The 22,306-nt window shown below is 39.2% G+C and overlaps 1 protein-coding gene across 10 annotated transcripts in view; it reads left to right on the top strand.

Annotated features, from left to right (window-relative positions):
- Nucleotides 1-22,306, top strand: part of CTNNA2 (catenin alpha 2) — a 1,073,854-nt gene that overhangs the window by 959,501 nt on the left and 92,047 nt on the right. For all 10 annotated transcript variants that reach the window (XM_073897478.1, XM_073897482.1, XM_073897474.1 and 7 more), the window contains 2 exons: nucleotides 455-611; nucleotides 6,966-7,166. In XM_073897478.1, the coding sequence (XP_073753579.1) occupies nucleotides 455-611; nucleotides 6,966-7,166 (358 nt within the window). The remainder of the gene's footprint in view (nucleotides 1-454; nucleotides 612-6,965; nucleotides 7,167-22,306) is intronic.

Here is a 22,306-nt window from a genome sequence, read left to right as displayed (position 1 = left end):
CTCAAAAAGCAATTCTAACTGCCCCAGTCTTCAAAATTACTATGGTAATTACTGTGTTTTCCACTCCTATTGACTTTGTTCTGTTTGTTTGGGGCTGTTATTTAAATGCTCCACATCTATGTACCTTGTCTCAACTAAATTCTAACCTTGTACATGTAGGACAGCAGTTAGCTTTTTACTACCTCTGTGTTGAGTAAATACAACTTGTCCAGGAAACGCTTTTTGAAACTTGAGGCTGATGACTACATCTTACAAAAAAAAAAAAAAAAAAGGCAAACAAAAACTAATGGTAGTTGATAAAGTACTTCATCTTTCATGTTTTTGATTGTCTTTTGAACACTGAGAACCCACTTATCTGTAGAAGCTACAGGGTCCAGGGTTTTAATGTGGCCTTTGACCTTCTTGTTTCTTTCTTGAATAGTGTAGTATGTTTCTGGATATTTCTAACAAATAGGTCATCAATGCTGCTCTCACACTGGCTGCCCGACCACAGAGCAAAGTTGCTCAGGACAACATGGATGTCTTCAAAGACCAGTGGGAGAAGCAGGTCCGAGTGCTGACAGAAGCCGTGGATGACATCACCTCAGTGGATGACTTCCTTTCTGTCTCAGGTAATCACCAGTAGGCCCCTTCCAAGGCAGCTGGAGGAGAACAGGATTAGGAGCATCTTGCAAGGGTCATGGGTGTCTGTTTCAAGTGTTCTTCTTGGCCCTTTGAGCTTTCACTCGTCTCTGCAAATGTGATTGGAACACCCTTTTTGGAAATTCCTTTGTGTGTACATTATTTCAAAACACTGAGCCAAAGCATTTGGGAGGAAAACACAAAATTTCTGATAAAGAGATCAGCAACCTGAAAAGATTCTTTAAGGAGACATGGGTTCTATTTTAGTTCCTAGAGTTTTTAAAGCAGGTTGGCCTTTCATACATCTGAATTACTCATCTTAAAAAAGGGTATGGTATGTGAGATTGGTTAATCCTCGTGGTTTATATTTAAAAATCAAAAAAGCAATCAGCTAGCCCAATTTGGCCATGTTTAAGGGGGTCATTTTTTCCCAATAAATGAAGTTACCCAGGTTTGCATTAAGGCAGGTAGCAATACTAGTCACAGAATGTACCTATTAGGAGATACTTGGGAGCCATGGAGGTTTTGAATACTTATCTATGAGGATGTGTAAGGAAGTTAGAGAAAACAAATAAAACCAGTCATCACTTGAAATTGTAACTTTTTTCTTTGTAGAGGAAGCCAGACTGAAGGATGTTAGTATATTTGAATAACCATGTAGTCCCATTTGACCTTAATGGTACTTATCGGAGCTGTTTCAAAATTGGGCTACCAGCCAGCAAATGGGCCTTTTTCCAAATACCTTTGTCCAAACACATTTGGCACATTTCACCTAGAAGAGTCTCTGTGGGAGGAATGGGAGAGGAGGTTGCTGGAAACATCAGCCTCCTTTGTGAGGCATTAAAATAATCAGGTGACCCTTGAAAATTCAGATTGACCAGATGTTGACTCTACCCACAGGTAGACCTCGCCTTGACCAGGGCCTGCCTGTCTTTGGCCACCGGAGGCCTGAGATGGAAGGGGTTGCAGCTGGTGGGATCCAGGCAGAAGGAGCTTCTGACCGCAATAATTTAGAAGGAATTTCTTGGGGAGGCGCTTGGAGATTTTGTCTAGGTGTAGTCTTTGCTTTTCTGGAAGAAACAGACAATGGGTTCCTCCTGGGGGCTCCTGTTGGAAGCTTGTCTGAGAGCAGCAGAGTCAAATCTGTAGGTCTGATGGATAATTGAAAACCCAACTTTGAAACCATGGAAAGCAAGAGAAGGCAGATGGGAAGAATGAAGAAACACAAGTTGTGTCTATAATTTACCTGACTCTCTGCTGTTTGCTTTAATTCTTACCAAAATTCTGTAAGATAGGTATTGGTATTCCACGTCTTCCTTAGAGTAGACTGAGTCACTGAGGGGCTAGGTAAGTGGGCAGAGGTGGTATGAAAATCCAGGTGATCCTCTTTTTCAGAAGCTATGTAGTTCTCAGTAAGTCAGGAGAGCAGGAAATTTCCTACGGCACATCCAGCTCGCACTGGTTCGCTTCTCCCCACCTCTGGTATCCTCGTTCCACTCTCTCATTCCTTTCAGAAACGTTTCTTGTGTTTCATTCCGAAGGTGGCATGTTTTGGTGACTTTTCAAGGCAGCTATTCATTTAAATACACCCATATTTGGGGGCTGTCTGATAAAGAACGCAATACGTTGCCCTTTCTGGGATGGGTTTTGGCGGTGGCTGAGTCCTAAGCATGTAAAGGGTATCTGAAAAATGCGTCTCTCACGCAGTGCTTAGAAATTGTTGAGATAGGCATGTTGGGGAGATTTGGGTGGTGTGGAATAAATGAGTGGCCACCCCTTGTATCTAGTCAGTCTCTGCCAGGATGACGCTAGTGGCCCCCAGACAGGGCAGGGGCTCTCCCTCACCAGCCTCAGATCTCACAGCAATCCTCATAGCCCCTGGAAATTTGCTTCTGCATCCCCTTTTGCCTGCAAATGAGTAGAAAATATGACTGGACTGCCTTTTTCAAAGACGAATCATTTTAGTACTTAAAACCTTCCCAACTTCTCCTTTTCTTTGAATACTTGTACAAAATTTTCTGAAGGTAGGGAAAAGCAAGGTGAGGAGGTCTTATCTCCGACTGTTTCAATTCTGCCAAGCTTTTTCTTAATTTTCTTCCCCCAGCCCTGCCTCTTTGCCCCCTTTCTCCCTGCCATTCCTTTGTGCATCTCATTATTACCAGCAACAAGGAAAGGCTTTGGCTTCCGCTGATAACACTGTGCAGTCCAACCCCAGTGGTACAAGTTCCGCGGCATGCCATGACAGGAAAATGAACAGGCGCTGTCAGGGAGCCAGCCTTGGCAGGGCCTGCTGGAGCATGCCTTTGGAGTTGACAGTTGGAGGTGGCAGGTACCTTTCCACAGCCGGGCTTGACAAATAATGACACAGTCTACTCTGTCCTGCTGGTAGGCTATGGATACGGCCCAATTGTTGGGGAAACTACTTCTTCTCTCTTCTCCCGAGCTGAAGCCAAAACATTTGCATCAGTAAATTGCAAGTTTGGCCCAGGAGATCTTTTGGAATAGCATTAATGACATTTTATGTATCAGTTTCTTCTTAAGGGAATATCTGTCCTGGCAGGAAACTCTATTTAAAAAAACAAAAACAAAAAGCAAGCAAAGATCTTTGTTTTTTAAAGACTACAGTTTTGTTTGTTCATGCTACCTGAATCTGTGTACCTGAGAGCTTAATTTGTCCATAAGAAATGCAACAAGTTTGAGGAGCAATGATGCTAGCTATTAGCATTACAGGAGCAAAACCAATTTTCAGAAGTGGCCTGGGCTCGTAAAAAAGTGAAATGGCTGTGTTAGAACACTTACGTTTTTCCCACTGGGTAAAAACTACAATTTTTAATAGTGGTTTAAAATGAGTGTCTTGGCATTAACCATGTGACAGTTTAATTCTTGGGTTTGGCTCACATAATAGCAGGCATCTAAGATCGGAAGAAGAGATTAACTCCATCCCATAATGTCCAAGCATTTTGTTGTTTGCCTGTTCTTATTTTTCTTTTGGCTCCAGGGTTTTGAGTTTGTGTGAATTTTTAAAAGGAAACAGTGAACTTTGGTTTTGGATTTAGAATCTGTACCTTTGAGGTTTATAATAAGTACTTTGGTCATCAGTGATTTTTTTATAAGAAAATTACATCTTTTCTGAAATAGTAAGGCTGCAAAAATTCAAGCAAGTTTATTGCAAAATATATTGCAGTCAAGTATTTTATGATATATTTAAAAACCATGCTTCCTATCCAAGTGTAACATCCAAAGAACCTGAGTGGTTTTTCCCAGCCATGGAGCCCTCTCTGGAATACCTATGCTTTTTATTATTACTTTTTCTACTGTATTCTTTTCTAGTTGGGAGAGCATTCCTGTTTTGACTTCTTGAGTTCTTTCTCTTGAAAATACCTTAGGATAAAAATGCATAATGGTCTCCTTTCAATAGACATATTTAGTCAGTGCTTTTTCTTTGATTATCTGCTGTGTATAAGGCACTGTCAGGAATGCAAATATGAAGGAAGGATGGAGTCCGCCTTCAAATAATTCACTGTATCTCTTGATAGATCCTAGACCAGTGTGCTTCCAGACTTGTGGGCCCTACACCTGAGGGTGGAGGGAAAAGGAGAGGAGGGGAGAAGTTATTACAAGGGGCTTGGGACTCCATATATACATACGTAGGATCTTTTGATCAATTAGCATGCCTATATGAACAGGTCCTTTCTTTCTCAAATACATTGTCCATACTGAGCTTAATAAAATGCAAATCTGTTTTGAAACGTTCCAAATCCTAGCTTTTACATATATACCATCCGCCAATATAACTACTATCAGGAGGGAATTGTGATTCATTTTCCCATAAAAGGGGTACCCCTAAATGGAGAATAGTGGAAAATGCTGAGTAAACTATCTTAGCATTTCAAAAAAAAAAGGGGGCTGATTAAGAAAAATTAGTCAATAAATTGTAAAATTTATACTTTATTCACACAGCATGATTAACTAAACTAACCACTGAACAAATTAGTTGATTTTTTGACTAATTAAAAGCAATGCTTTTGATATCCTGGATTTCTAGCTTCTGCTAGCCTCCTTCAAATACATATCATTTAGATCTATTAAAGCATATATTTTTCTGGTGTCCTAATTAAATTAGTTGCACATTTCTAGTTTGGGAAATAGGTTTTAAAGAAAAAAATTATCATTTAATTTTAAGATATTAGGTTATGAGTGGGCTTCTTAGAATTAAATTTTTTTTTTAAATCCACTCCAGAGAGATTATTAGGATCTAATATAATTAACACATTCCATCTCTGTCCTGCTTTCAGGACAGAGATGGAATCTAAAATTCAGTCTATAAACTATGCGTGGAAAGGCAGTAGTGTTGCTGTTCTTCTACTGTTTTAGTCAAAGAAGATAGAAGAGGGATGCAGGATTTTGACATGCAGCCCCTCCCAGTTGCTTACTTTTGGGGACAAGAGCACATTTGAATAGTCTGGCGAGATCCAGCAGGATGGTAAGCTGGGCAGTAAGAGAGGACTTTCAAAATCAAACTTTTGTATTTGAAACCCTGTACCAAGTTTGAGTAAACCTTTTTCTCAGCTGTCCTTTTAAGTGAGTTTGCATGGCACAAACCAGGATCTCGGAAAGGGGTGGTTTTCAGAAGTTTCTTAACCAAACTGAAAACTTCTTAAAGTCTGTATTTTCACATTTGTTTCTGTTTTACTAAGGAAAATGTCAGCATTCAGGAAGCACTACTTTTTGTGAGTTTAAGTCCGAATATTAAAATTAAAATGCCTTTTTTTCTATTTTAATTTTGATTTGAAATTAAAGAACTAGAGAACATAGAAATCAGAAATTCGTAATGGTTTGAATGAGGAAATTCTATTGTGTGAGGTCAAAACAGAGGTTCCATTACGAAAAGTAAGTTATACTTTGCAAGTTTCTGCCTAGGGGCCTGAAAGAACAGATATTCCTTCTGAGTGACTGGCTTAATGAAAGCAGGAGAGATCTGTGGTGGAGACTGGTGGTGGCTCAGTACCTTTCCCTCTTTCCCTATTTAGGAATTTTTAATTCAGAGCTAGCCCGAGAAAATTCTCAAGGAGGTAATAATTTATTTTAATCCTTTATTAACTATTTATTGAATTTGGCGGTTATAATTTTTAAAAGTTACCAGATTATTTAAGATTATTTCTCACTTGTTCTCTTTATAGTGGGTGTGTGTATTTTCAGCTTAAGTTCTTTTCTTTCCACAGAGCACTAAACTTTTTCAACATTTCCTTAAAATTCTGTTTCTAAAGAGTGTTCAAGGGACATAATTACAGATCTCACTTTGGGCATAAGAAATACAAAATTGCATACATGCAAAACCATAAGGGACCAAATTGCGTGCTTTTGCTATGCCACTAGAGAGTGAAACTCGCAGCCTGCCTGCCTGGATTCTGCTTTGGGCAATGAGGGAGAGTGATCACTGACCTTGACTCTAATCTGAGGGAGCCAGCCACGAGACTGGATTATATTTTACCTGTGGAATACACGGTCATCCCCTTCATCTGGTCTATTTTCCTGTTGTATGTACCTTGTGCATGACATGACATTAAAAAACTGATTGGGTGGTATTGGTCATTTTAGAGTTTCCCTTAAATGTCTCCTTAATAAAAACATGATCAAACAAGCATGCACCCTGAGCTTGATTCCGGTCATGTTTGGAAATGTTTCTGCCTGATCAGGTTGGCTTCATGTTCACTGCCACAACCACTTTTTATTTTATTTTTTTAAGATTGATTTACTTATTTGAGAGAGAAAGAGTGAGAGTGTGGGTGTGCATGTGTGTGGGGGGGGGGCAGGAGCAGAGGGAGAGGGACGAGCAGGCTCCCTGCTGAGCAGGGAGCCTGAGCAGGGCCGGATCCCAGGACCATCATGACCTGAGCTGAAACCAAGAGTCAGATGCTTAACTGGCTGAGCCACCCAGGCGCTCCTGCCACACCCACTCTTAAAATGCAATAAATCCCAAATATTAAAGGGATGCTCAAAGTATGATGTTGAAAGTATGGTCCCCAAACCCACAGCATTAACATCACCTGGGAACCAGGTAGAAATGTAATTTCTTGGGCCCACCCCAGACCTACTGAGTCAGAAACTCTAGTAGGAGTGATACCTTGGCATTCTGTATGATGCTGTGAGCCCTCCGGCTGGTGCTCAAGTTTGAGAACTGCTACTGTAACTATAAAATATACTCTTTAAATGTTATTTCAGTGTTGTATGTATTGAGATGTGCAAGGTGGATGGCTCATGAAGTTGATGAATCTCTCTTAGGTTGCTTATTAAGTGTGTGAGTGGTATAAAATCATATAAATATGTATCTGTTTCCTCGGCAGAGAATCACATCTTGGAGGATGTGAACAAGTGTGTGATAGCCCTCCAAGAAGGGGACGTGGACACCCTGGACCGGACTGCAGGGGCCATCAGGGGCCGGGCAGCTCGAGTGATACACATCATTAATGCTGAGATGGAGAATTATGAAGCTGGTGTTTATACTGAGAAGGTTCTGGAAGCTACAAAATTGCTCTCTGAGACAGGTAAACATGGATATTAGATTCAAACAAAATGTCAATGCCATGATTAATTTCCATATTGAATTAATCTTTTTCATTGTCTTTTATACGCCTCTGTGCTTCTAAATTACACCTGATCATAACAGAGATACTCTTGATTTCTTGAGTTTGAATTTGAATAACTTTAGCAGAATAACAACTTTATTGCTTTGCATGTACATATTACTTTATAGTTTTCCCCTATAATCTCCCTTGATTCTCACAAGGGCCTTATGAAGTAGGCAGATTTTTATTATCTGCAACTATGCATATGAAAGTGGAGGTTTAAATGACTCAAGAGACTGGAAAAAGATCACAAGTCTAGAAAACAGTGGAGATGTTATGGGGACTTGGAATCTTGAACTTGGAACCATTTCTCCATCTATTTCTTCAGAAGATAGGACCTTGAGGAAGGAGAAAGCATAAAGGCTGTAGGTAGTATCTGGATATGAAATGCTCACAGAAAGGGGGTGGTAGCTGCCAACAAAGGGTCAGAGTTTGAATATGTGCCTTGCTCCTCCAGGAAAGCCTTCCATGCCCTCTTCCAGATCATGTGCTGTCCACTAGGGGATCACTGCTGTGCTAAGACTGGGTTACTCATGGGAGCCTGTCATAGCTCTCTGGTGCACTGGGGTGGAGAAAAAAGGCTTACTTTCACTGAGTTAGCAGAACAACCCATCCCTTTGAAAAGCTGTGTCAAAGACTGACCTATTTTTAGTAGTTTTTACTCTTGACTAGTGTCACTGGGCTTCAGACCCTTTCTCAAGTCCCTAATACTGTGTGTGTGTGTGTGTGTGTGTGTGTATTGGGTGGGGAACAGTGGTTAGAAAGTTCAGGGAAGGAAAGAACACAAAGGGAAAGAAAAAGAGAATTTAAGTTTACTTTGGATGGGGTTGTGAATAGGAAACGAACTGAGTCCTATGTAGGCAAACAAGGACCTCTCCTCAAACTTCATTGTGGGCCTTTCCTGGTCTGTAGATGGACTGTGGAAACTATTAGGATTTAAAAAAACAAATGTGTTTCTGAAAGGTCACATAAAGCAGTGTTCCAAGTTCTACATGAAACAATATGTTAGTTGAAATAGGTTTCCTTCTACAGGGAAAAGGTTATTTACAAAGACTCCTGTAGATGTTTGTTAGTCTGAAATAGCAAGGAAAAACAGCAATAAACATGGACCTTGGTTGTTCTCTTTGAAATATAAGCAGAAAGGGAATGGGGTAACATCACATCATAAAGAGCACATCTGAGGATTGTTGCTCTTGAGAATAATCACAGACTTAGAATTAGAAATAATACCAGTAAGGATACTAAGATATATCTGCATTTTAATTAGTTGAAATTTAGCACTCTTTTCTTTCAAATAGGCTTGTCATTTGCATTCAATAAAGCAGCACAAAGCAAGTGCTACAGTTTCTTCCCTCACTGGGAAGAATTAGAAATAGGCATTTTACTCTCTGGTATGAGGACCTTTTTTTTTCTTCACCCTTTAGAGGACCTCCTCACATTTCTGTGGCTCTCAGTTTCTGGCCCTTTAGCTGTAATCTGTTACAAAGTCTCAGCTTTATGTGGGGTATTGGCCACATAGCACTCCCTTGGGTCTGACACTGGGGAAGGAGTAGCAGAGAAGGGTGGAAGGCATAAAGACAGGACTTTCAACGCATGCCTGCTCATGACTGGGTGGAATGCTCATTGTAATAGTTGAAAGACACAGAGCATATTGCCAATTTACATGTGACTTTGTGCACACCAAGAACTCAGGCATTGTTTAAGAGACATTCTGGAGTTGTTTTTGCATTGTATTTTGGGCTGCTTTAATAAACAGAAGGCACAGTGCCCATTAGGTCAAAATCTGCTTAAAGGCAAGGGCAACATGCTTAGTTGGTTGAACTATTTTTACCTAATTTCACTCAAACTCTTGAAATGTAAATAATTTTCTGGTTGCTTTTCTTTCTTTTTTTTTTTTTTAAACAACAAAATCAATGAAATATGAAACAGAGCCATCCACCCAGGATTGTTGTTGCTCATCAAGATTTTTCTCTTAGTTGTTCCTAGTCAGAGCTTTTACAACTCTCATTTCAACCCTTCATGGCAGTGACTGAATACTCTGGGGACTTAACTGAAGATACCTTTGAGATTCTGGTGTTCACATATAGTTCTTAATTGAACAGAGAAGATGCACAAGGCTCTTTAAAATTTTCAAGAACTATTGATGATAACTAGGAAAGTAATCAGGTAGAAGAGATTGAAATAGTTTCTACACAACTGTAATTGAACATACAGGAATATGTGTCAAGGAAAAGTAGATGTTGTTGGGCTCAGAACTAGAATATACAATGTATATACATTCTTTTGCTTCTTTCTTCAGTTTTCTCTTTCCTAAACAGAAACAATACTGCTTCTTAGGAGTAACTAGAGAGGTTGTCAAAGAAATGAAAGCAAAAGCTTGAACTGTTAACTCACCCATGCTAATGAGAATTGTTAGGACTGTACTAGACACTTGGAGTTGGAGGGAGCAGTTCTGCGATTGTGGTCGTGCAGTTTTGTTCAATTAGTCTTTTTGTCACTGGCTGTGCTCTGGAGACCTATGTCCTAAATATAAAAACTGCCGTGCATATCATTAATACCCAGATTTCTACCTTTGGGCTAATGCTTTGTTTCTGATTTTTTTTTTTTTTTTAATGAGAGCCACATTGAATTGTTCACTTTTTTTATATGAGCTTATTAAACTTTGTCCTGAGAGTACATTTTATTTTGGGGATAGAACACAGGGGTAGTGGGCAAGGAGGGAGAAGGTACCAAAAGGAAGGATGAAGAAAAAGAAGAGGAGTCCAGAATACGGAAGACAAAATGTCATGTTTTCTTCTGCCTGCCACCACCTACCAGATTCTACCCAGTTTTACGTCTGAGTTGTTATATCCTAGAACTTAAGGCAGAAGTTCTCAATCTCTGTACCACTGACTTTTTAGTTGAGGTAATCATTTCTTGAGGGAAGGGAGCTGTCCTGTGCATTATAGGATGCCTAGCCCTGCTGGCCTCTACCCACTAGATGCTTAGAGGACTTCTTTTCTTCCCCATTCCAAGTTGTGATCATAAAAGTCATAAAAGACCATAAAAGTATCTTTAGATATTGCCAGATGTCCTTGAAGGGTGGGCAAAATAACCTCCATTCAGGATAGCTGCTCTAAGGGGAAGAAATATCCCCAAATAGCGACAAGTTCAAACAAGGCAAAATGGATCTTACGTACCGTGGCCATAAGATAAAAGACGTGAAGGGGGTGGGGCAAGAGAAGAATTACATATATATTACAGAGAAGAATCTAAAAAAGGGCTGAACATTCCAAGTCTTGACTAGACCAGACTTTGCTGCTGAAGGGGTTTGCAAACATAGGCCAGCCCCCGTTTAGACATGGAAATGTTGCCAGGGACGGCCTCTACAGAAGGACTCCCATTTTACCACCTGGCTGCCTTCTCTGAGTGGCTAGAAATTGGAAGGGATCCAAAGAGTGACATAACAGTCTGTAGTTGATTCTCCATGAATTACTTTACTTTCTCAGTAAAGATAGTGTTTTGTTGAAGAGTTGCTTTTTGTGTTTTTATGAATGCTGAATTAAATTTGTGAAAATAATTTTGTGGATTGTTAGTATGCTAAAATCCTAGGGCAACATTATATAAAAATTTACCTTTTTTTTTTTTTTATAAAACTGTCTAGGGTGATGAAAACACAAACCTGATCTACATCAGACCCATTAAACACTTACATAGTATATTTGATGGGCTCTTCAGTAAAACCTGAATTATAACAAATTGCCAACAGCATGCACAGTTGACCAGACCCATCTTCAGAGATCTCATTTACAAAGTCAGATTGCTCCAGGAGGTTGAGGGGGGGGTGGAAGTACATTCAGTCATAGCATATTTAGATGTATAAAGAGTAGCTCATCTTCACCAAATGGATGATATTGAAATGTCATTTTTATAAATTTGATATCTGATACAAGCTTGTGGCAATGTGAATGTGGTTGGGTTGAGAGATCTTTGAGATTCTGCTGGCAGTTCCCTCTTCAGAGGGCACAGATAAAAAGGGGTGAAAAAAAAGGAAATAGGAAAAAAAAAGTATTTTAAATGAGGACTCCATGTTAGTGGGCACTCCATATGTGGAGATTAAAATTCCAGTATTTTGGAGAACATGTGGTCCAAACAGATGGTATAGTTTTTCTTTCTTTCTTTCTTGCTTTCTTTCTCTCTCTCTCTTTTTTTAATTAAGACTATTTTTTAGAGCAGTTTAATGTTCATAGCAAAACTGAGGGGAAGTACAGAGATTTCCCATGTACCCCTTGACCCCACACATGCATAGGCTCCCCTGTGATCAAAATGCCCTACCAGAGTAGTACATTTGTTATAATTAAAGAGGCTGCACTGACCCATCATAATGGCCCAATGTCCATAGTTTATAGTACTGTTCACTCATGTTATACTTTTTGTGGGTTTAGACTAATGTATAATGACCTGTATCCATCATTACGGTATCATACAGTATATTTTCACTGCCCTAAAAGTTACCTGTACTCCACTTATTTATCCGTGCCCCCCCCCCACCCCTCACCCCTGGTTCCACTGATCTTTTTACTGCTTCCACAGTATTGTCATTTCCAGAATGTCATATAGTTGGAATCATGTAGCATATTGCCTTCTTAGATTACTTCCTTCACTAAGTAGAAATGGTATAATTTTTACTTCTATGCTTTTGTAAAGTTTTCATAAGAACAAAGAGGAACTTTTTATACCATTTCTATATATTTTGCCTAGAAAATGTAAGAGGATCAGCAAACAGAAAGTATCAAACTTGGAAATAGTAATGAGTGGTAAAGCTGTGTCAGTGCAATGTAGTTGAACAAATCCAGATTAGGAATCAAAAGAACTTCATTCTTTGACTTCTGGCAACTAACTATAATTTTAAACTAGTCAATGCCTCTGGGCCAGAGCTTCTCCTATGTGGCCTGATGTTTTGTCGTCTCGGGTTGGTCAATACCTTTGATTTTGGAATAAATGTATCACTGTTTCCTGGCTTTCTGGTGACTGCACCTAACATGGACAGTTGTTGCCCATGAATCGTCTGTTTGAACCCTCTGCTTTATCCAGACAGGCATGGTTATTATTTTCGAGGCAAAACACATCCATGCTGCCTCCACTCTCCTTCCTGTGTCCTTCCTGTCCCATTTCTTTTCTTTTTATTTTTTTAATTAACATATTATTTGTTTCAGGGGTATAGGTCTGCGATTCATCAATCTTACACAACACTCACCACAACACATACCGTCCCCAGTGTCCATCACCCAGCCACCGCATACCCCCACCCCCTCCCCTCTAGCAACCCTCAGTTTGTTTCCTAAGATTAAGAGTCTCTTATGGTTTGTCTCCCTCTCTGGTTTCATCTTGTTTCATTTTTTTCTCTCTTCCCCTATGATCCTCTGCCTTGTTTCTTAAATTCGACATATCAGTGAGATCATATCATAATTGTCTTTCTCTGATTGACTTATTTCACTCAACATAGTACCCTCTAGTTCCATCCACATTGTTACAAATGGCAAGATTTCTTTTTCTGATGGCTGCATAATATTCCAGTGTGTGTGTGTGTGTGTGTGTGTGTGTGTGTGTGTGTGTGTGTGTGTGTATACCACATCTTCTTTATCCATTCATCTGTCGATGGACATCTGGGTTCTTTCCATAGTTTGGCTATTGTGGACATTGCTGCTATAAAGTTTGTGGTGCAGGTGCCCCTTAAGATCACTACATTTGTATCTTTGGGGTAAATGCCCAGTAGTGCAATTGCTGGGTCATAAGGTAGCTCTCTTTTCAACTTTTTGAGGGACCTCCATACTGTTTTACAATTGCACCCCAAACCATAAGATACCCAGAAATAAATCTAACCAGAGGCAAAGGATCTGTACTCAGAAAACTATAAAATACTCATGAAAGAAATTGAGGAAGACCCAAAGAAATAGAAAAATGTTCCATGCTCATGGATTGGAAGAACAAATATTGTTAAAATGTCTATTCTACCTAGAGCAATCTACACATTCAATGCAATCCCTATCAAAATACCATCAACTTTTTTCACAGAACTGGAACAAATAATCTAAAATTTGTACAGAACCAGAAAAGACCCCGCATAGCCAAAGGAATGTTAAGAAAGAAAACGAAAGCTGGCAGCATCACAATTCCGGACTTCCAGCTCTATTACAAAGCTGTCATCATCAAGACAGTATAGTACTGGCACAAAAACAGACACATAGATCAGTGGAACAGAATAGAGAACTCAGAAGTGGACCCTCAATTCTATGGTCAACTAATCTTTGACAGAGCAGGAAAAGAATATCCAATGGAAAAAAGACAGTCTCTTCAACCAATGGTGTTGGGAAAATTGGACAGCCACATGCCAAAAAATGAAACTGGACCATTTCCTTACACCACACACAAAAATAGACTCAAAATGGATGAAAGATCTAAACGTGAGAAAGGAATCTATCAAAATCCTAGAGGATAACACAGGCAGCAACCTCTTTGACCTCAGCTGCAACAACTTCTTGCTAGACACATCTCCAAAGGCAAGGGCAAAAATGAACTATTGGGACTTCATCAAGATAAAAAGCTTTTGCACAGCAAAAGAAATAGCAAAACCAAAAGACAATCGACAAAATGGGAGAAGATATTTGCAAATGACATATCAGATAAAGGGCTAGTATGCAAAAATCTATGAAGAACTTTTATCAAACTCAACACCCAATGAACAAATAATCCAATCAAGAAATGGGCAGAAGACATGAACAGACATTTCTGCAAAGATGACATCCAAATGGCCAACAGACACATGAAAAAGTGCTCAATGTCACTCGGCATCAGGGAAATACAAATCAAAACCATGATGTTCTCCATTTCTTCCTCCCCCTCTGCGTATTGACCTTATACTTTAAGACATGGCTCATTCTCAGTTGAAGACAACAGGGAACATTATCAGGCTTTTGATGTTTAGTGTGTCATCTTCATTGTCGGCCTCAGTGGTCCACAACTAGGTTGTCTGTTCCTAGAGGCAAGTGTTTCTGTAACTCCCTAGGATCTAGAGCAGTGTTACCACACAATTAGCACTTAATATACATGCATTGATAAAATGAATATAAAGAGTTAGGACCTTACATTTCATTAATTTTCAGTAGAGAATAAGCCCACTAGCAGCCTCTGGCTTTCAGCTTAAGATTCTACAACGAAGAGAGACTTCCTCCACCACCACCCCCTACTTTGTATATAGCAAAAGAGAGCAATCTGTTTGGCCACTTTCAGGGTATGCTTACTCTACTTGGACTGATTACTGTATTTAGTGGGATTAGGTTTTATGATTGGATAGGTCTGGGTGACCTGCCTATCCCAGTGGCTGGGTTGTGGAAGGTATAGACAGAGGTGAGATCAACATCAGAAGGAGGTGGTAGGGACAGCATCTTGGGAAGACAAAATATTAGATATTATGGGTAGGAAAGGCCATTACAGTCTAAGGCACTTCTCCATGACTGACTTTGAAATTAGATTATGAAAGTAACGAATTTCAACAGAAGCTGTAATGACCAAGATTGTTTACCTTAGACATCCTAATATCTTTTAAATACATTTTAATATAACCCTGACTATTGGTATAAAGTATCTTATTTCTCTCTGAAAGGTCAAAGGGATTAGGATATTCAGGAAATATCTTACTTATTTGATGGTTGTGGTATCCATGGTGGTGGGAAATCAGAAGTAGAGGAGGAATGAGAAGGAAATCTCATCTACTTAGTAGTCCTTCAATAGGCAATGTGTAGTTTGTCTTAGTGCCTTTTCTGTAAGATTGAAACCTCCATACTCTAGGTATTTTAGGGATCTGGCTGTTGTGTTTTAATACCTATGTTTACTTTATCCTGAAAGCAAATGCAAAGTTTCTGGCTGAGAGGACAAACTTACTACTCACCATGCCAGTTTCCCATGCCTCATTGTCCCTCTTAAGGCAATGTGATGAAGGCAGGTGAATTACATGCCCACAAAGGAGGTCCATGTGACGGGAGAGGACCATGAAATTATGCATCTGGGAGCTCATCTAGGAATTGGTGTTCCGCAGCCTCTTTCCCCTCCCGAGAGGAGAAGAGAAGCCTTTGCTCTTTAATGTTAATAAACTCCCTCTAGGAAAGGTCTCCTACTTGTTATAAGCCTTTGAGATATAAATGAATGTTGCCTGATTTTATTCCCCTTTGAAATGTAAACACACATTTCTGGGGAGAGAAACGTGTAAATCTCTCTCCCGGTCCCTTCACTATTTTAGGACTGCTACCAAGTCATGCTTTAAACCAGGTTACCTGTCATTTTAGCTCAGAAAACCCTGGCTAAACAGAAACATGAAAATCTCTACCCCACATTGGCTTCTTCATAAGTAGTGTGTTCTGCTAGAATTCAGACGTGTCCAGCTCTCTTAGCATGGGGGCTGAAGAGCCATTGGAGAGGATACAACTTGAGAAAGTAAGAGACACAGTTTTAGGCTGGTAATAAACCTCTGATGTGGAAGTGGAAACGGGATAGGGTGGATATAGAAAGGCCAGTGATTACACATTCCTGTGCGATAAGTTAGGAGCAACATACTGGAACAAATAGCATTTTCTAGTGCTTGTTTGTCGGAGTAAAACCAAGAGGAAGGCTATTCATTTAATTCTGTATGATTCACATTATGGATGTAGAATCCTAGAGACTGCAAACAGCGTGGTACCTCTCTGTCACTTGAAGAGCATTAGGGGCATCCATGGTGGGAGCAGTGGGGTGGCAGAAGGGCATGCGTGTTTTGTCCAGCAGGGCTAGTGTTGGTTCCATAGGACTTGGTGGCCAGGATATATTTATTGTGCACAACTGAGGCAGTGGTAAGTTCCCTTTACCCAAATTCTCTGCCGCATCAATAATAGTTGTTTGAATCCTACAGAAGAGGAATATGCTGACAGTCACTTGTTTGGGAGCACATGCGATATATCACTGGAATATCCCAGAAATAGTTTGATTTGGAAAAATGGGAAGCTGTGCTTGTGGCTGGACGACCTGAAATACAAAAGGGCATAAGAACCGAAGTTCTGTTTATTGTTGTCAAAGTGACTCCGAAATAATCTTCCCACCTGGTTTGTCTTTCTATATTTTACCTAGTCTCTAGCACTAGCTAGATTCTTCCTTGTCAGTGAATTCCTCTAACCACACCAGCCAATCCCTCTCTCTGTGCTCTCATTACTCATATTATCTGTGTCACTTTTTAGGCACCTACCACTTACTGCCCTGGTTGCAAACTCTGTTTCCCTATTTGTCTCTTAATGTAACTATCTGCCCTCTGTCTGCCTTTCTATATAGATAAATAGAGGTGTGTATTGCTTCCGAATTAAATTTTAACCCCTTGAGAACTGAGACCACCTCTTCATTTCCTCCAGGCCGATTAGAGTTGAAGCTGCAAAATGTTTTTTTTTTTAAACATAAATGAAAAATATAATTAACACTATAATATCTTGTTTTGGGGTTGTACCCTTTTTAAAAATTACATGCTTAATGGTCAAGGTCAGAATCTTAGCAATTATAACATCTTAATCCTTTAAATCTCACTGATGCCAAATTTAACTGTAGTTACCAAGTTTGGTTTCCACAAATACTATAAGCTCAATAAAGCATCGTGCTCAATTCTTTATTCATTCCTTAAGTTTCAGAATTAAATGTGCCATCCTTTCCTTTTAACTTATAAACCATTTGTAATTATTTTTGAAATGCTTATTTTAAAATATAAGAACTTTCCAAGCAAGTATTTTCTTTCCCTAGGGAAAGGAACTTGTGTCTAGACAAGAGCAGATGGATGCTCCCTGATTCTCTTAGGGTAGTTATCATGAATGAAATTTAGAGGGTTGTTTTTTTTTCCCCCCTGCTTCTTCTAGGCAGTCCTTTTTCATCTTTCATCAAACAATTCAGCTCATGGGTTATGTATGGCCTTCTGGAACTTGAATTTGATTTTGATGTTTGAAATGTACATTATAATTTTCCAAACATGAATTTATGAAAATGGCAGCCTTTAGAAACTCCCACAAAGGGAACAGATGACTGACTCTGACGAAAAAAAGTCCAGGAATACACACAGGATAGAGGGGGAAAAAAAGAATACACATGGAGTGGAAGAATTAGGACTAGCCAAGATGATGCTGATGGTTGTCTGGAGAGTAGGAACAGCTGACAAATAGTCACCAGGGAGTAAGGAGCAGATTAAACTGGGCTTCTTTTGTTTTTGCTCCTAGTTTCCAGTGCTCAACATCTTCTAACTTGATTATGAGTTATCAAGATAAAGCATGGTGAAAGCTAGTAAGTGTATCACTGGTCTGGACAAGGTAAGATTTAAATTTAGGGAGTATTTAAATATTATTGCTACTACTCCCTCTACTGCATCTCAAAAGGCATTGAAGGATACTTCACTCAAAATTTAAATTCAGTTAATCAACTAAATAAAATAGTGGCATGAGTTTGAGATAGAAGGAAAATACTTTCACAAGAATATTAGATTAAGTTAGAGGTCTTTTGGGGAAAAAAATGAGGTAAGGAAGCTGGTGTTTATTTTTTTCCAGTTATGAGCTTTTTGATTAAGTCATAACTTATTTAAAGATTCCCTTTCCTCATAGATCTGATGAGGTCATAATGGATACAATGTTTAACACTGGTCTTCTTGGCAATCAAGATAAAATGGAAAACTCTAGGAGTGAGTATATCAAATCTTGTCCTGAGGGCAGATTTCATAGGAAATTCACTATTAAGAATGTAAAACCATCAGAAAGGTGATGTGGTCCTGCCAAGGAGAGAGAAGGGCATAGAAGTGGGGAAACTAAGTTTTCAAGACAAGTTGTACAAGCTTCCCAATTAGAGATTTTAGCACTGATATGAGTATTTTCAGTTTATTTTGCTCTCACAAAGCCCACTTTTTGGTGATGAGTTATGTAGTTGTACGTCTGTCCAAAGGAGACTGGATGATTCTGCCTACTTATAAACAAAGAAAAAGATGTGTGGATTAGTAGATACAGAGGCTCATAGTGTGAAGATGATAACTATAAGAGCCATTTACTGTGCATCTTATGTGCCAGGTATGATGGTATCTTGCATATATTCACTTTTTTTGTGCCTTGACGGCAAGATCATACTTGTTTTGTCACTTTATTCCCAGTGGCTAAGTACTGCCTATGTTTATATATAAAACTGTATACAAAATTTGTTGAGTGTATTATTTTTAAACCTTATATAAAACCTGAAGGGCAGCAATCATCCTTGTTTTACACTTGAGTAAACTGAGGCTCAAGTTGGTTAACTTGTGAAAAATTGAATATCAAGGTTCATGTATGCATCTTCTTGAACCCAATAAATATCCAGAAACCTAGACCAAGCATAGTTGCTGCAAATGAACATAAATTTAATATGTCCTCTTATCTATTTTTGCTGATATTTACTTCTGGCATAGCACACTTTATTAGTTAGCTATTACTATGTAACAAATCACCCCAAGGCTTAATGGATTAACATTATAAACATTTTACTGTCTCATAATTTCCATGGGCCAGGAGGCTGGGTACAGTTTAGCCATGTACCATAGACTCCAGATCTCTCACAAGGATGCAGTCATCTTAAGGAACAATTGGTGAAAGAGCCATCTCTAAACTCACTCATGTGGTTGTTGGAAAGCCTCAGTTCCTCATTTGTTGTTGGACTTAGGGCCTCATTCCTTACTGGCTGTTGACCAGAGAGGCCTCTCTCTGTTACTTGCCATAGAGACTTTTCCATAGATCAACTGTCTATCATCAGAGTGAGCAAGTGAGAGAGCAAGAAAAGGCAAGCAAAATGGGAAGCCAGCATCTTCTTGTAACCTAACCTCAGAAATGACATCCCATCCTCCTTGCTATATTTTACTGGTTAGGAGCAAGTCGCTAGTCTCAGCTCATGTTCAAAGTGAGAGGATCACACAGTGGCATAAATACCAGGAGAAGAGGGATCATTGGGGCCCACCTCAGATACTATCACACCTACATATTTGCAAATGCATCAAGATGGGATGGACTATATGGGTGATGACTAGCATAATTAGGATAGAACATTAGGACATGTGGACAGATCCCACAACATAGACTTAATAGGGACTTATTTAACTTCTGGGACAGTGTACCTATTTGCTTATACAATGGCTTCCAGGACACAAAAGATCCACTGAATCAAGATAGAGCTATGCAGTATGTGGCCAGGAGGGTCATGAGAATAGTGGAGCTAAATAGTGGGGAAAGGAAGGCCAAGACTGGCTCAAGGTGATTGGTGAAGGGATTTGGAGCAGAGGACAGGTTTGAGAAACTGTACAAGAGAAACAAGATGAAGCTAGTATATAATTCGAAGATAACAACGTGCCATGTCAAAGAGAAGAAAAAAGTAATTACCTGACTAGGGAAAATTCCATTTGACTTAGGTTCTGATATTCAGACATTCATCTCAGAATCTGAAAGAAGCTATGTTGCCAGAAGTGACTAAAGTCATAACCAGATTAGTAAGAGGATACAAAATCAGGGTCAGAAGTGAAAGGTCTGGATAATGCAGGAAATCCTAGCCAAGTGCTTCAGCAAGATTCTGGCCATTCTTGTATCTTGAAGGAAAGCATCTATGTCCAGTGGGAGTATATGCTTCTGTAAATACTTGCAGAAATGAAATAGCCATTATTCATGAGGTAGACTTACAGATCCATTTGATTAGCAAGCAGCTCAAAAAAAGATTCTAAGTTCGGAATTTTGAAAGATCCCTGTTTGGATGGGGAGAACCTAGAACGCTTCTAATAACTTAATTAATGATCATGATATTCTTTACTAAAACTACCGAACTGGTATAAAACAATGGCCAGCTTCTTTGGTTTGTCCTTCATTATTTTTGAGTGGTGCCAAAGCTACAAAAGTGTCAGCTTCAGTTTGCATTGGACCCTCCTTCTACACTGAGTATGACTTGGAGCTTCAGACTCTGATGGTTTCCTCACTAAATGATTATACTTCACGAATGTGCTGAACTGACAAGGTACACCCAGAGCCTTTTAAATGCCAGTCAGTCTTTCCTTTGGGCAAATTTGTGCCCCCAGTGGTTTGGGTCTACTCTCCTATATACTCTCTTCTCCTCTTACTTAACATCTAATTGGGGGCCACTTGAATAAAATCCCTTAGGAGTGTCTGATAGAAACCATTTGGGGGAAAGAATGCATTATCTATAGAAAGCACATGAAACAGTACTTTCTTGCTATAAGGGAATATTACCCCCTCAGAGGATCCCCAAAATAATACCTTCTGTCTCCAGTTATTCTGATAACGTCTAATTCTAACTCCAACTGTTAAAATGGAGGCGTAATAATTGTTTGTGATTGGTGGGACAGTGGGGGAGTATAATGTATTCCACCACTGGAGTCGGCCACAATTCCATCCCACTTTTGATATTTTATTCTCTTTCTAGATTTTTTCAAATGTTTTCATTCTTACTTTTTATTTTATATTAACACTTACTAGACTGGTTCTTTCTCTAAAGCTGTCCATTTTCTCTTCTCTTTCCTTGGTACTGAAGTTTGTGCAAAGAACACACTCACGAAAGTGTGTTGGCTGACTACACCACCACAGTTGAGAGATCCAGATGCATGCAGATATCCTAGTTTGGCCCTGGTGAGCTAGTCAAGGATACAATAGTGAATCTTTCTCCTTGCTCAGTGGTGATGCTCCTACTCAAGCAGTCCTGGAAGGATTCTGTGCTCAGGTTTCTGAAAGGTCCCTAGTGATCAAACCTAGAATGCCCACTAATAACTTGGTTAATGACTCATGAAACTAATAAAATTATTGAACTAATATGAAATGATGGGCAGAAAGAGACTTAGAAATTGAAATATGGTACTGCTCATCGGGTCCCTGCAATAGTCAATGGCAAGGGAGTTCTTTTCTACATTCCATTCTTTCATTTCTCATCCTTCTCCCACTTGGATAGATTAGCTGTGCCAGAAGCATGATAAGGGCCTAAGATGTAAAGAAGAAGGAAGAGCTGGTCTCTTTCTAAAAGCGACTCCTAATGTAAAACAGTTGACATACAGAAATGTCAAACAATTTTAATATATTATACTAAGTACTATAATAGTACATACATAATTAGGATGCTCTAAAATTATAGAGAACTGACAACTTTGTGAATTAAGGAAGGTTTAACAATAGCAGTTAATTCTAAATGAGATACCAGAGATTGAGGAGGAATTCACCTGGGCCAAAGAAAAAGAGGTATATTTAAGTATGAGAATAAATTCATCATGGACATGTTGGTATGACATGGCATGTTTCCATGTCACCTTTGAAGACATTAAGTCAGTCTAATTGGAACATTTGAATATATGTAGGAATAGGTGGAGAGGCATAGATAAAAATCATAGGCAGGTATCTGATGTTCGTGTTTGTATTTTGTAAAGATTTTAGAGTCTCTCTATATTAAAGGGAATCATTGGAGTGTTTAAAGTTAGATGTGGACCTTTTAGGTGTTTACTCAGGGGCAGTAGAGTGGGTTGGCCATTCACGTCCACTACCTCTAGTTAACCTTAGGTTTTGCTCTTATAGTTGTCAGCAGTCCTATTTGCATCTTTAGTGAGACTTCTTGTTTGTTTTACGGATTTACCCTGTGCTCTGAAACGTCACTTCTGATGTCTCTCTGGAGGATTAAGTCTAGATCTTCTTCACCTCTGTTTTAGGATCTCAGTAGACACTAGAATGAGGCGACCTTGATTTTTATATGCGTGCTGAACTCTGATTTCATTACTCTTGGAATGTCATCATTCTGTGGCCTAGTGTGTACTCTGCATACAAAAGTATAACAAGAACTTACAAGTTTATTTCCAAATTTGATCACCCTTTCAGGAGATAAGCTATTAAGAGCAATTCAGTATTTCTGATAAATAACAGTAAAGTGGTGTCTACATTTTTGGATGTAATTCAGAAACTAGAAAGAAACTTCTATTTATATAATCCTATATCAAAAACTCTGTTAATATATAATGTGTGAATCACAAAGGCAAT

This window comes from Callorhinus ursinus, unplaced genomic scaffold (genome assembly GCF_003265705.2).
Source record: "Callorhinus ursinus isolate GAN/ISIS: 27379988/994484 unplaced genomic scaffold, GSC_fseal_2.0 scaffold10, whole genome shotgun sequence".
NCBI lineage: Eukaryota > Metazoa > Chordata > Mammalia > Carnivora > Otariidae > Callorhinus > Callorhinus ursinus.
The sequence above is the reverse complement of the archived record's forward strand: the minus strand, read 5'-3'. Positions and strand labels throughout refer to the sequence as shown.